Genomic DNA, 14,203 nt, shown 5'->3' with positions numbered 1-14,203 from the left:
GTTTCCCTACTAGGGCCTCCATGGCACCTCTTGGCAGAAATTGGTATCTCTCCTCCTCCCTCACGGCCTGAGTCTCTGTCCAGGGCACAGGTTCTTCCAGGCCAGCTAGCCTCCTGATGCCATTCTAGGGGCTGCCCTGGTAATGGGGCTCTGCTGGAAAGGTTGGGCCCTTTATCCCAAGACTGTGTGCACACATGGGCTTCTGGCTGAACCTAGATCGATGTCACATAGGCCCAGCAGGCCCCAGATGTGGCCCTACACTTCTTCCTGGCTCAGGCCCAGAGGCACAGACTGCGAGAACAGCACCAAGTGTGGATCCAAGAGGAGCTGAAGCATATGCAACAGGAGGAAGAGGTGGTGGCAGGTGACCAGGTCAAAGGCCTAGTGGCTGAAGAGGTGAGGAGGGCCCAGTAGGGCCCAGTAGGGCCTAGTAGGCCAGGGCCCTGGCCAAGCAGAGGGCTGGGGGCTGGGATCTAGCCTCAAAGACTGGGCGACACCCTCTCTCATGGCCCTCACAGTTTTGTGGGGACAAATGAGGCAATTCTCAGTGCTAAGTGCTGTGAAAGAGGGAGCTAGTGACTCACTGGAACAAAGAGGTGTACCTGGACCAGGCTGGAATGGAGCAGAGATGGCATCTAAGCTGAGGCTTAAACGACAAACAAATCAGCCAGAGAAATGCACTAGATTCAGATCCACAGGGCAGTTTGTGCTCATCACATAGAGGCATCCGGTAAAGGTAACTTGTTTAAACAAGAAACAATACATGTGTGCACAGAGGTGGGGTCAGGGGAGGTGGGAGACATGTTTTGAGAAGAGAATTCCGTAGGAGCAAAAGTCCAAAGGGAAGCAATGGCAAAGTAGGTTCTGGATGTTGTGTATTTTCCATCTGGCTGGAGCCTGGCAGGTGTGCCGTCAGAGGCAAAGCTAAAGAGACCACCTGGTGTCAACACTCTGGATTTGGGCTTTACACCGAGGATGATGGTGAACTGTTGAAAGGCATGTCATCTCAGTCCTGTCCCTCACTAGTCATGTGAATTTGAGCAAGTTAGGTCACTTCTCTGATCCACTGTTTCCAAATCTATAAAATGGCAACTACCTCAAAGGTTATCATTACCTCAATTAAATCATAATATAAAGTACGTAGAGCCGAGCCTGGCACACAGGCTGCACTCCACAGAGAGCATGTGTTATCACTGAAGGACTCCAAGGAGAGGCAGAGATGGCACCGGGAGCAGACAGTGCTGAGATGTCAGCTGGAGGCCCTTCAGGCAGAACGGGATGCCGCAGAGCAGGACCTGACAGCCCTCTATGACCTACACGTGCAGGCTGCCCGGGCTCAGACATGCCATGTGCTGCAGGTCAGTTGGGAGAGACAGGGGGCAGGCCTTGAGCTGGTCCTAAGGCTACCTGACTGATGGGAATCTTGGAATGTGGGCACAGGTATTTCGAGCCTGGCGGGGGCTGTGCGAGGAGCAGGCCATGACCACAGAGCATCACTACCGCAGCCTGCTGGCCGGCATCTTGCAGGACTCCATCAGCTTGGCCACACAGAACCAGGAGCTCCAAGCCCAGAATAAGCAACTTCAGCAGACCGGGCTGGCAGAGCTCGTACTGGATACCTGCCCTGAGGAGAAATCTGGTGATCAGGAATCCAACAGGGGCACTTTCTTCTCTTCTCATTTGTAAAGGTCCTAGAAGGGAGAGGCAGTTGGGACACAACAGCCAAGCTTACCTCTACTAGATAAATAATCACATCACTAACCAGGGTGCAATGTGCCAGTCCCTTGCTAAACACCTAATATCCATTTGATTTAGAGATTTCCACTACCCTATATGGAGATGCAGGAGACATGGGCTCCATCCCTGGGGGTCAGGAAGATCCCCTGGAATAGGAAATGACACAGACAAAGGAGCCAGGAGGGTTACAGTCCATGGGGTCACAAACAGTCAGACACAACTGAGTGCGCACATGCACACATACACACACACTACCCTATATTGTAGTAGGTATCATTCAAGCTGCATTTCAGAGATAAGCCTATTAAAGCTAGGAGAGGTTAAGTGACTGTTCAAGGACAGTCTGCTAATAAGTGCTGGAGCCAAAATTAACACTCAAGCCTGGTTGGCTATAGTTCTACACTGCAGGCAGTAGTGGTTCAAAAGTAGTGTCCATCAGAATCACCTAGGGAACTTACTGAAGAGAAAAAAAAGAAATAAAAAAAGATTCCCAAACCCCAATCCCTAAGATTCTGCTTCAGCAGGACTGGGATATTATCCCCTCTACAAGCTTACCAGGTATTTCACCACAGGAGTGGGGCCTGACATCCCTCTGGTCATGAGAAGAGACGACAGGCAGGAATACCAGTGAGGGATTCAGAGAATGAGAACCAAAACTACCTTGAGTCCTAAGAGTTCTCTAGCCTACAGTCTATAATCTGTGGGCTCGCAAAAGAATTGGACATGACTTAGCAACTAAACAAGTTTTGTACTTCAGAGAAATTTCCAAAGCTCTGTGCCAGAGAAAATTCGGCTTCACAGAGCTCTCAAAGGAAATTACCATGTTGGCAAGAGCTGAGAGAAAGCAGCCTTTTCTCTTAATCTGTAAGTCACCCCAGGATTAAGACACTCAGGGAATCAAAGGAATGAATTATGTTTGAGAGGAGCTATGCAACACAGAAGACACAGGACAATCATGACCAACTGTAGGAATCACCTACATCCCAGAGCACTTTATTAAGACCTTATTGCATTTAGACACTGATTGAGTTAAGCAAGTTTCCCTGTGCCTGGTCCCAGGCCACTCCATGTAGAGTTTCCCCAGGCAGATGGGAGCTGGGTCGCTGCGAGCAAAGGGCAGGACCCAGAGAGGGAAGAATAATACCTCCGAGGAGCTTCAGAGGGGACAGTGGGCCTTGAGAGAGCCCTTAGGGTGAGCAGAGAGATCAGGAGTGTAGACTCAAGCCAGGGTCCAGGAGCAACATTCCCTGAGATGAGTCAAGCCCCAGTCCTCTCTGAGGATTCCAGAACAAAGGCTAGGTGTGGAGAGAGCAGGGGGTGTTACCTCCAGATGCTGCTGGAGCCACGGAAGCATGGCAGAGGCCTGGGTGATGAACATACACAGAACCTTCGGCAACTGGGCTTTCCTACAATGACTGGGAGATGAGCTATGTTATGGGGGAGCCATGTACCATGGTTGGGCTGGAGCAGCCAGCACCAGGCCTGGGGGGCTATGGGTCTGCTGGGGTGATCACAGCAGGCAAGGAGAGCCAACTGCATTCACGCAGGATGAAGCAGCATGCCTCCTCCATCAGCATAGGATAACTTCTCAGGCCTCTGAACGGATGCTCCCCTAATTCCTTAGTCCGGAAGTAGTTGTGGGGGGTGGAAGAGTTTTCTTAATCAAACCCAGCCTTCAAGTCTCCCAGGGATAACCTACCTCCAGAGACTAACGTGGCTGCTCCCACTTCCCCCGCTTTTCTTACAAGGCACTTGTTACAGGGCTGCTGAGGGGAGGGGTCAGCACTGGGAGGTGGCTCTGATGGTGGTGCCCAACCTACAGGTCAGGAGTCAGGATGGAGGTGGTGAGGGGCTAGCGACTGCCGTAGTACAGGCGTACTGCCAGGCCAATGAGCAGTGTGGCCAGGAAGAAGGCAGCGGTGAGCTGAAGCCGCAGCAGGGCGGCTGACAGCACAGCGTTGACCACTAGAGAGCAGGACACGACAAAGAGGCGTGTGATGCTGCTGCCGTGTTTCATGACGGCCGACATGAGCAGTCCATTCAGTGCCTGGCTCAGCACCACGAGTGCCATCCATCCCGAGAAACCCTCCAGGAGGCCCGGGCCGGGGCCACCACCTGCATGCAGACCTAGGTTCAGGAGCACACCAAAAGAGTAGAGGAAGAGGTTTTGAAGGGCCAGCGGCAGCCGCTGCCGCTTCATGAGCAGCTCTGTGTACACAGAGGACAAGCCGGAGATGAGGCAATACAGGATGAGAAGCAGCAGTCCCAGTGGAGTGATGTGCAGGGGCATGGGGCTCGTAGCAGCTGCTGAGGGGGGCCCCGGAAGGGTGGTCCCTGGGTCCTGGAGGCCCCCGGCTGCATAGCAGGCTCCGGCGGCCATCAGCAGCAGCAGCGCTAAGCCCTGGCGTGCAGAAAGGCGGTGTCGGAGGCAGAGGCAGTAGAACAGGGCTGTGCTTCCAATCTTGAGATTGCTCAGCACCTGGTAGGTGCTGGGGTCCATGTAACGTTGCAGGTAGATCACCAGGTTGTTGTTGGCGCCGTATAGCAGGGCTGACAGTGCAAACGGGGCGGCCTGGCGCCAGGGTGGGGTCCCCTGGGGCCATGCTTGCCAGCCCACCAAGAGGGAGAGGGCGCAGAGCAACAGCTTGGTCAGTTCAGTCAGCAGTACAGCCGAGGAGGGTCGGAAGGGCACACGGCCGTCCACGTGGCACAGTGCCAGCAATGGGGCATGGGCACCATACATAGCAGTGGACAGGAGCAGCATCAGGGTCCAGCGGGCCTTCCTGGGACGGCCCAGGCCTGGCACACCCCCGTCCTCTACACTCATGCCCAAACTAGACCCTGGGTGGCCTGTGTAGCTAGCAAGGCGGGGTGTGGTGGGCTGGGGGTTGTGACACGTTCAGGGAAAATCAAGTTATGGAGCTGGCTCCCAGGAGGGAGGAGCCTTGAGAGAGAATACTGAGAGTCAGAGTTAGCTGCAGACTCCACAGTAAGGGCTAGAAGAGGAAGGGTGGATAGTCTTGGGGCCAGTCCCATGGGGTTATGGAGGCAAAGGGTTCAGGGTGTTGGCTGATGAGCCACTGTCCAGTCTCTGCAGGAAAGGAAGCAAGGCTGAAGGTGGTGGGAAAGCTGGAGACAGCAAATGGGTGAAAGCCAGGGTGGCCAGATATGGCATCTGTGGCTGAAGGCCTCCACCTGCTGCCCCCAGCTGCTCATCCTGCCTCCCTCATGGAATCCAGAGCTAGTCGGGCCCTTTGCGCAGTGATCGAAGATAGTCCCTCAATGTCTTCTCCACATTGGGCACAGCATATGCCTGAGCTACATATATGCCAGTGCAGGTGCCCACGGCAAAGCCCAATACTGCTGATGCCCTCAGTTTGGCCACCACATAGCCAGCCAGGAAGCCCTTGAGGAATGGAGAGGACAAGAATGAGGCATCCTGTAGAGGAAAATGTAGGAGAAAAGTCAGCCTGGCTTTCCCCTTCTCTACCTAGAAGCTACTCAAGCCGAGCTTAGCACATCCCACTAGCTACTCCTCCTTACTCTGGAAAACTGTAGTATGCTCCCCGAAGTTTTTCAAGATTCTGGGGCAGAAAAAGAACCTAGGAGTCATGACCACACAATGTCAGAACCCTGAGGTCTGAAAACTCTAACCAGAGAAGCCCACTGAGAGAGATGTCCCTGATGAATCTGAGCCCTGCGTGCTTCTCCAGTCTTATTTCCTAGAATGCTGCCCCTACTGCAGCCAGACCAAACTGCTTTCACCTCTCATGTTCATCATGCTACCTCCCACTACAAGGGTTTTGCCTGTGCTGTTCCACCTGCCTGGAATGTTCCCTCCTCCCCTCTTTACCCTGTTAATCCCTATTTAAGATTCTAGTTCAACTGCCATTTATAAGGAAACATTCTTTGGGGTCACAGAGAACAGGAACTCAATAAACAACAACTTGCTGAATAAATCTCTACCACCCATTCAAAAGCATATTGGATAATAAAGCCTAAGGGGGGTGGGGTGGTGGTGGTAGGCAGCAGGCACACCTTTCTTTACCTGGCCTACACCACTGTTGACTTCATCTTCCACACGCTGCTGCAGGCGTTCCAGCTGGTTCTTGAGAAAAGCCAGGTCCTTAAGCTTGGGAAGAGAATCCTAGGACAAAGAAGAGGCTGGCTCCAGAAGGCTGACACAGCCCTCTACCCTGCTCAAGTCTGAGCCTGAGAAACCTCTTCCTATAAAACTTTCCTGATGTGATAGTAGTAAAAGAAGAAAGGCATTGAAAAATAAAGAATTCACATGAGGAAGGGATGACAGATGGGATTTGCATTGGTAACTTACAAACACTTTTACAGGAACTTTATACAGCAAGCAGTGTATAGGGGAGGAGAAGGGACAGCTGCTGCTGCTGCTAAGTCACTTTAGTCATGTCCGACTCTGTGTGATCCCACAGACGGCAGCCACCAGGCTCCCCCGTCCCTGGCATTCTCCAGGCAAGAACACTGGAGTGGGTTGCCATTTCCTTCTCCAATGCATGAAAGTGAAAAGTGAAAGGAAGTCGCTCAGTCGTGTCCGACTCTTAGCGACCCCATGGACTGCAGCCTACCAGGCTCCTCCGCCCATGGGATTTTCCAGGCAAAAGTACTGGAGTGGGGTGCCACTGCCTTCTCTGAAGGGACAGCTAGGGGACCTTTAGTTAGGTTTATCAGGAGAGCACCAGTCAGTGAGTTAAGTGTGCATTCTTAGTCTCTCAGTCGTGTCTGACTCTTTAGACCCTATGAACTGTAGCCCTCCACGCTCCTCTGTCCACAGGATTTTCCAGGCAAGAATACTGCAGTGGGTTGCCATTTCCTCCTCCAGGGATTTTCTCCATCCAAGGATTGAACCCAAATCTCTGGCGTCTCCTGCACTGGAATCTTTACCACTGAGCCTCCTGGGAAGCCCATTAGTGAGTATAAGCTACCTGAAAGTCTGTCTCATCCAGTGTGTTTGGAGGCCTAACACAGGAACTGCAGATACTTAGTAAATGTATGAGCGGTGCTGAACTTCCAGACTAATGGTGAGTAATGGCCTGAGGCAGTTCCTTGGACAATTTGGGGGTAAACCTGATTTCTACCTAGGCTTCTCCCCCTTCCTCCCTAAAGCCACCCCAAACGAAATGTGTGGATGTATGAGCTGGAGTTTGGTGAGGAGATAGGGAAGGTGGATGTCTGCAGGAGTATGAGTAAATGAATTCAGTGATTCTGGTCGTATGTAAGTATGAAATTAGTAAGTGCCCAAGGAATGTGATAGAAAACGGATGTGTCTCTGTGGTCTAGAAACTTCCCATCTCTAGAAGGAAAATTTCGGGGGTTAAGGAATGGAGTAGAGTTAGGAGTGTCTGCAAATAACTTAAGAATCGCTATGGTCCAAGAGTGGAAGGTGGGGGGACACTTGGGAGAATCCCTGGCTCTGCTTGCCTCGCGTAATGCTGTCACCCCACTTCCCTTTACTGAGGCAGTTGACAGGAGTAACTTCCCTTGTGGGCTTCCCTTGTGGCTCAGCTGGTAAAGAATCCTCTTGCAATGCGGGAGACCTAGGTTCGATCCCTGGATTGGGAAGATCCCCTGGAGAACGGGATACCTAGAACGGCTACCCACTCCAGTATTCTGGCCTGGAGAATTCCATGGACTGTACAGTCCATGCGGTCGCAAAGAGTCGGACACGACTGAGCAACTTTCACAGGAGTAAAAGTTTGCCCCCAGAAGAAACAAGGGGCACCCTCATCCAGGAGCCTTTCCAATTGTCGCCTCTCCCCAGGACTAAAAAGGCGGGAAGCCCACCCCCGACTGCAGACAATCCTGATGTCCACTCACCTTGTCATCCGCCATCTTCCCTGCAGAACTTGTTGCGCAGGCGCAGCACCGCCTCCCTCCTGGCAAACGCTGCCGCCATCTTTACTGAGGGCACAGGTACTTCCGGGGCATTTCAGGAAAAGGTGGAGGCGCTTTCCTGACGGTCCTCTTTTCGCAGATACTCCCACGTGACCTCTCTCGTTGAGCTGCACCCCAGCCGCGCCAGGCTTCGTGAGCGCGTGCGCAGACGATCTGAACGCGATGATCTCACTTGTTCGCGTGTACGTTCTGCGTCCATTCTCCTGGAGGATCTTCCGCCGCTTGATGAGCTCACTGTTGAGCGGTGACGTCACCTTGTGCGCCGCGGTCCTTGAGCCTCCCCTAGACTTTCGGACGCGAACGCGCAGCCACTGGGAGATCTGGACGTCTTGTTTACACGCGCCACCTCTAGACTCCAGGCGCTACCTTGGCGGGTCCTTTCCCGCCCCTAGGACCCGGCCTCTGCTCCTCCCTGTGTTTGTGCGGCGCCCGTTGGCCTGGCGGATTCCAGCGCAGAGAGGCTGGACTTGTAGGCACAGCAGCTCCGGAGGCGTGCTGGGCTGAGTGAGGGCCGGCGAAGGCCGGCGGGAACGCGACCAGGGCTATGCTGGGCAAGGATTACATGCTGGCCATCATTCTGGTCAACTGCGATGGTGTGCACAGAGGGTCCAGATGGGAGGGTCGGGAGCTGAGGGAAAACGAGGGAGCGCGAAAGGCTACCTTTGGCTCAAAGACAGGGAGCCTGCCTTTAAGTTACTTGCGTACGTTATGTCTTGGGATGAGGACCAGGGGACAAATGAACCCAGATCTTTGTAATGCAGTATCCAAGGTTGGAAGCGCAAATATGGGTTGGAGGAAGGGTTATGACAGTGTTATTCTGAGTCCACAAATAAGCCCTCCCTCTCCAATCCTACGTTCCTGTAGACGACTTGTGGGGGGACCAGAGTCTGGAGGGGGAGCCAGGCCTGCCCCCTGGCTGGAGGAAGATCCGCGATGCTGCAGGTACTTATTATTGGCATGTACCCAGCGGTAGCACTCAGTGGCAGCGCCCAACCTGGGAGTCAGGAGATGCAGAGGACCCAGGCAAGGTAGGTGGAGTGCGAGGAGAGGGCTTGAGCTCATGTGTGGACCTAAGCTTGCCACACTGACCTATCCCTCTCTCTACAGAAGACAGAGGGAATTTGGGGACTTCGGCCTCCCAAGGGGAGATCCTTCTCCAGCCTGGAGAGCTCACTGGACCAGAGGTAAGGGGGAGAGGCCAGGCAGAAATGAAAAGCCTGGGGTTCCATAGCACTCAAAGATGCAGCTGGACCTGTTACAGTCTGCTTTCCAGCCCAAGTTCTGGGGTGGCACAGTGGTAAAGAATCCACTTGCCAATGCAGGAGATGCAAGAGCCGTGGGTTTGATCCCTGGTTCAGGAAAATCCCCTGAAGGAGGAAATAGCAACCTGCTCCAGTATTCTTGCCTGGGAAGTCCCATGGATAGAGGAGCCTGGTGGGCCACAGTCCATGGGGTTGCAGAGTCAGAAACTACTGAGCCACTGAGCACACACACATACACACTATGTTCTTGGTTCTGTCCCATATTCTTGATTCTCCCAGTGTTTCGTTTCTTGATCCAAGCTCTGTTTTTTGCTGTATGGTTGTTTTATGTATTCTGGGTCCTGACCTGTCATGTTCTACATCTTGCTGACTACCCTACCTTCTGTCCATGGAGGTTCCTATCCTGTGTTCAAGGGTCTTCTTGTCCTGATTTGGGGCACTGGTCCACATTTTGGACCCTGCTGCATGTTTGTAAGTTATATTCTATGTCCCGTGTGTTGAATTTTTCCTCAATTTTTAAGCCATGCTCTATATTACACTTATTTAATATGTCCTGGGCCCTGTCTCCCTCTGAGTTTACATTTGGGACTCTATATTCTGCTTCTTATCCCACATCTTGTGCCCATCAAGTAGTCTGGTTCTCACCATTGTGCCTTCTGTAGGAATTGTGATCCTTTTATGAGCTCTGCTCTATTCCAGTAACTCTCTGTCCTGGTATGGTGAAGAATCCTACATCCAGAGAATGGAGCCAGGGGCTAAGGTAGTGACTTAAGCCTGAGGGCCAGCCCAGGACTTTGGGGAGGGTCCCCCAGGGAAAGGTCAGGGGTGAGACTGGGCTGAGCAGAGGTGATAAAGGGTAGAGGGAGGTCTCCAGAGGGTTTATATATGTGGAGCCTGTGACACCCTGCCCACCCTTCTTGATCCTGCTTCCCTTACTCAGGGGCCTTCTGTCCTTTCCTTCAACCCGTCAGTGCTTTGCAGTCCGCTCTCTGGGCTGGGTGGAAGTACCTGAAGAGGACCTGGTACCGGGGAAGAGCAGTATCGCTGTCAATAACTGCATCCAGCAGCTGGCCCAGACCCGAAGCCGCAGTCAGCCCCCAGATGGTGCCTGGGGTGAGGTGAGCTGGTTGACCCTTCGAGGTATTCAACCTAGCATCCAGCAGAGGTGGCTGTCCCTGAATTGCCTATTCCCCATGGCAGCCACCTTCATCTGAGCTCCGGCCTGACCTCTCCTTGGCAGGGCCAGAACATGCTGATGATCCTGAAAAAGGATGCCATGAGCCTGGTGAATCCCCTGGACCACAGTCTGATCCACTGCCAGCCTCTGGTGCACATCCGTGTATGGGGTGTGGGCAGCTCCAAGGGCCGGTGAGGACCCCCTGCATCCTTACAAGTGAGAGTTGCTTCTCCTTCCCCCTTGCAGGCTGTGATCCCCACTGATGCTCATTCCCTGTATTGAACCCCCGGACACAGGTCCTCTGACATGGACCCAAGCTCTGCCTCCCCTGCCTGATCCAGCCCTGGTTGGGGAGGGTGGGCTCCAGCCCAGCAGGGACAGACAGGGGAGAGTCTGAGAGGCTGGGCTGATTCTCTCCTGTGCTCCCACATGCTTCTGGAACAGTGACAGGTGAGTGACAGCCAAGTGCCTTGAGCTCCAGCCCTGATCTCCCTGTTCCATCCCTGCGTTAACTCTGACTTCCAGCCTCCTGCAGACACTGCAGGGCCCCCACCCCTACCCCAGCCCCATCTCTAGTCCTGCCCTACCCCCATCTCTGACCCTGCCAGGGACTTCGCTTTTGTGGCGGGTGACAAAGACAGCTGTATGCTCAAGTGCCATGTATTTCGCTGTGACGTCCCTGCTAAGGCCATTGCCAGTGCCCTACATGGGCTTTGTGCCCAGGTAAGGGCCAGGAGTCGGGTAGGGAGTGTGGGTATGGAGCTGGGTCTGAAGCTGCTAAGGTTGTTGGGTTAGGGTGGTATTGGCTCCCTTACCTCACTTCCCCCTCCCTTCACCGCATGCTGTCTACACTGTGTTTCAGATCTTGTCGGAGCGAGTGGAGGTCAGTGGTGATTCCCCTTGCTGCTCACTAGACCCCATTACCCCTGAAGACCTGCCTCGACAAGGTATGGGGGGCGGGGGGCAGGGCTGCAATGCAAAAACAGACTACTTTGGTGAAAGATGGGGAGGGAGATGTTTAGTACTTCTCTGCAGATAGAGGACTTCTGAGGTATCCTTTCCCAGGGATCCCAAACCCTAAATTGGAGGAACATCCATGGCCTTTTTCCTATTTGCTCCAGTTCCCTTAGAAGGGTGGAGAAAGGGGTCATTGAGAGAGTACCCAGACCAACTTGGTGTATGTATTTCAGTGGAGCTACTGGATGCTGTGAGCCAGGCTGCTCAGAAGTACGAGGCACTGTACATGGGGACCCTGCCAGTCACCAAAGCCATGGGTGAGAACTGAGTGGGCTGGAGGGCTTGGGCTGTGTAAGGGAAGTGGAAGGTAGAAAAGGAAGGATCTACCACCATTTCTCAGAGTGCTCCCATGGCCTTCTGTAGCCTGGGATGTACTGCCGTTCTCCACTTAGGATTTGAAGCCTGATCCCAGCTATTCTGTTCCCATCTCTCTGAATCCTAAGTCAGTGAGAGGGGCTTAGACACTCCTTTGCAGATCCTTCTTTACGCCTGGGAGACACTGAGGTGGGCATGTCCCCCCTAGGCATGGATGTGCTGAACGAGGCCATTGGTACGCTCACCACCCGTGGGGACCGGGACACCTGGGTCCCTGCCATGCTCAGTGTGTCTGACTCTGTTATGACTGCACATCCCATTCAGGTACCAGCCAGAAAAGGGTGAAGTTGGGAGCTGTGGAGGGGTGGGCGGGGATGCTAAGTGGTTATTGCTTGCTATTGGAAGTGGTCAAGGGGTCCAGCTAGTATCTGACCCTTCAGTGATTAGGCCTGATTTGGTCAGGCAGAGGCTGGTGCAGAGGAGGAACCACTGTGGCAGTGTCCTGTGCGCCTCGTGACCTTTATTGGTGTTGGTCGTGACCCACACACCTTTGGTCTCATTGCCGACCTGGGCCATCAGAGCTTCCAGTGTGCAGCCTTCTGGTGCCAGCCCCATGCAGGGGGACTCTCTGAAGCTGTGCAGGCGGCTTGCATGGTGAGTCAGGGGTGGGAATGGGTGGGTGGGATTGCCCTGCAGCTGCTCTATTCTGTTCACTGGGGTTCAGGATTAGCAGCCTCTCCAGAGATCACAGACCAGCACGCCAGGGCTGACTGTGGTTCGGGAGTATTTTATTTAACCTTCACCCTGTTTTTAGTAGGTTTTAGTTGTCAATATTTAAAGGCCAGGATATTTCACATAATAATAGCTATTCCTGTTTTTCTTTAAATGTCAGAAGCTCTGACACTTGGGTCCATATGCGTACATTTCAGCAAAATTGTGTAAGGGCTGTGCCTTATAGGGTGAACATTCTCTTTCCTGTTTTCTCTCATTTAGGTTGTTTTCTGGTATCTGGGCATATGAATGTGGGATATTTGCACTCAGTTCAATTCACTTACTCACTGAAATATAAGTAGTTGCTAGAACTCAACCATACTTGACCCTGGGAATTCAGTGGTGTGGAAAGCATGGTCTTTTCCCTCACAGAACAGTTAGGTTAGAGCAGAGATAGATGAGAAGGAAGTTGCACATCACAGGATGATGGATGCTTTGGCCCCTTCAGAGGTTCAAGGAGGCTCTCTGAAACAGGTGATAGAAAACTGAGAGTTCAAAGTCCAAAGAGGAAAGTTATCCAAGTGAAGGGGAGTGGTTTCAAAGATGTGCTGTCAAGTACAGGGAACCACAGTGGTCAAAGTGAGAGGGATGTCAGTGTCTGAAAGAGTGTAATTTACCTGGAATACACCAGTGGGGGTAGGGTTGGTGGGTGGAGGAAGGATGGATGGAATGAGAGACAGGGGCAGAAAGAATGGCAGAATCCAGGTCACAGAAGAACTTACAGGGTCGGGTGATGAGGTTGTTTCATCCTGAGGCACGATGAGTCATTGAAAGGTTTTGAGCAAGACAGTGAAGTCAAGTTTGTGGATTTGGAAGATGACTTAAACTACAGTACAGGTTTAAGATTTGGAAGACACCAGAGGAGTAAGAAGACCTTGTAAACCCTGTTGAATTCAGGAGAGAGAAGAACAGGGCAGTTTTGCACTGGGACTGGGTTGTAGAATGTCCCCTTGACGAGGGATTCCACTTTGCCAGGGGCCAGTCCACTGTAAGGAGAGAGAGAGAAAGCCAGCATAGTGGTAGGTATGGTTAAGAACACAGGCCCTACAATCAGAACTAGTTTTGAATTCCATCAATTTCTGATTCTGTTTCCTTGGGTAAATCATGTATTCTCATTGAATCTCACTTTCTTATTTGCAAAATGGTGATTATAACACCTGATAAATAACTGGATCAAGTAGAGTATGCAAAGAACTTAACACAGTGTCAGGCTTTCCTTAAATGCTCAGTAAATGCCAGGTTTTAGACTTTTTGTTAATGAGCTACCTGTAAATGTTGTAGGGGCTCCAGACATGGCAGGTTACCCGCTTCTTTCCTCCTGAGGCCTTGTCCTGCGGAAGCTTTCAGGGAGTCCAGGGGCCAGAAGGAGCTGGATCCTCACATTCCTCTTCTCCCTAGGTTCAGTACCAGAAGTGTCTTGTGGCCTCTGCAGCTCGAGGCAAGGCCTGGGGTGCCCAGGCCCGCGCACGCCTGCGGCTCAAGCGGACCAGCTCTGTGGACTCCCCAGGAGGTCCCCTGCCACTTCCCATGCTCAAAGGAGGGGTTGGGGGTGCAGGAGCAGCCCCTCGAAAGCGGGGTGTCTTCTCTTTTCTTGATGCCTTCCGGCTGAAACCCTCTCTGCTCCACATGCCCTAAGTTAATTGGGGAGGACTGGGGAAGGAGGCTCTGGGTCCACGCCCAATTCTGTACCCCTTCTTTCCCCAGGGGCCTGTAGCTCTCACCTTTTGGAGCCTTCTCTGCGTGCCCCATTGACACTTGCCCACCCTCTATTGCCCAATTCATTGTATGGGTGACTGAGAGGCCCTGTACCACAACCTAGGCTGCAGGCTCTCCTTTCCCTGGGTCCCTGTGTTCCTTGCCCCTGTCCAACCCTGGACAGTTGGCTCTACCTCAGCAACACTTTATAGCAAAATCAGTACAAATAAAAATCCCTCGGTGACCTCACTGGATGTAAGTATATTGGGCCTGGGACAGGGTTGGGAGTTAACAGCCTGTATGA

General features: G+C 52.8%; 3 protein-coding genes across 5 annotated transcripts; 1 reads left to right on the top strand and 2 right to left on the bottom strand.

Moving 5' to 3' along the window:
* Positions 1-2,695: 2,695 nt before the first annotated feature.
* On the bottom strand, positions 2,696-4,564 carry SLC35A4 (solute carrier family 35 member A4). The gene has a single exon (XM_070793706.1). The coding sequence runs from the start codon at positions 4,562-4,564 to the stop codon at positions 3,590-3,592; it is 975 nt and encodes a 324-aa protein (XP_070649807.1). The 3' UTR covers positions 2,696-3,589.
* A 402-nt stretch (positions 4,565-4,966) lies between these two features.
* LOC109562098 (SLC35A4 upstream open reading frame protein) lies at positions 4,967-7,744 on the bottom strand. Its single transcript, XM_019965048.2, has 3 exons — positions 7,585-7,744; positions 5,786-5,884; positions 4,967-5,176 (listed from the first exon to the last, which is right to left on the bottom strand). The coding sequence occupies exons 1-3, from the start codon at positions 7,597-7,599 to the stop codon at positions 4,979-4,981; spliced, it is 312 nt and encodes a 103-aa protein (XP_019820607.2). The 5' UTR covers positions 7,600-7,744; the 3' UTR covers positions 4,967-4,978.
* A 134-nt stretch (positions 7,745-7,878) lies between these two features.
* Positions 7,879-14,148, top strand: APBB3 (amyloid beta precursor protein binding family B member 3). 3 transcript variants are annotated; one of them, XM_070793704.1, is made up of 12 exons: positions 7,879-8,255; positions 8,527-8,690; positions 8,770-8,846; positions 9,624-9,684; positions 9,896-10,042; positions 10,165-10,292; positions 10,710-10,824; positions 10,964-11,048; positions 11,292-11,375; positions 11,594-11,757; positions 11,896-12,087; positions 13,603-14,148. In XM_070793704.1, the coding sequence occupies exons 1-12, from the start codon at positions 8,207-8,209 to the stop codon at positions 13,837-13,839; spliced, it is 1,503 nt and encodes a 500-aa protein (XP_070649805.1). In that variant the 5' UTR covers positions 7,879-8,206; the 3' UTR covers positions 13,840-14,148. The 3 variants fall into 3 exon arrangements, with proteins under 3 accessions (XP_070649805.1, XP_019820606.1, XP_070649806.1); XM_019965047.2 differs by having other exon boundaries at positions 7,880-8,255; positions 11,642-11,757; XM_070793705.1 differs by lacking the exons at positions 7,879-8,255; positions 8,527-8,690 and having other exon boundaries at positions 9,587-9,684.
* Positions 14,149-14,203: the final 55 nt, after the last annotated feature.

This window comes from Bos indicus, chromosome 7 (genome assembly GCF_029378745.1).
Source record: "Bos indicus isolate NIAB-ARS_2022 breed Sahiwal x Tharparkar chromosome 7, NIAB-ARS_B.indTharparkar_mat_pri_1.0, whole genome shotgun sequence".
NCBI classification, from domain to species: domain Eukaryota; kingdom Metazoa; phylum Chordata; class Mammalia; order Artiodactyla; family Bovidae; genus Bos; species Bos indicus.
The sequence above is the reverse complement of the archived record's forward strand: the minus strand, read 5'-3'. Positions and strand labels throughout refer to the sequence as shown.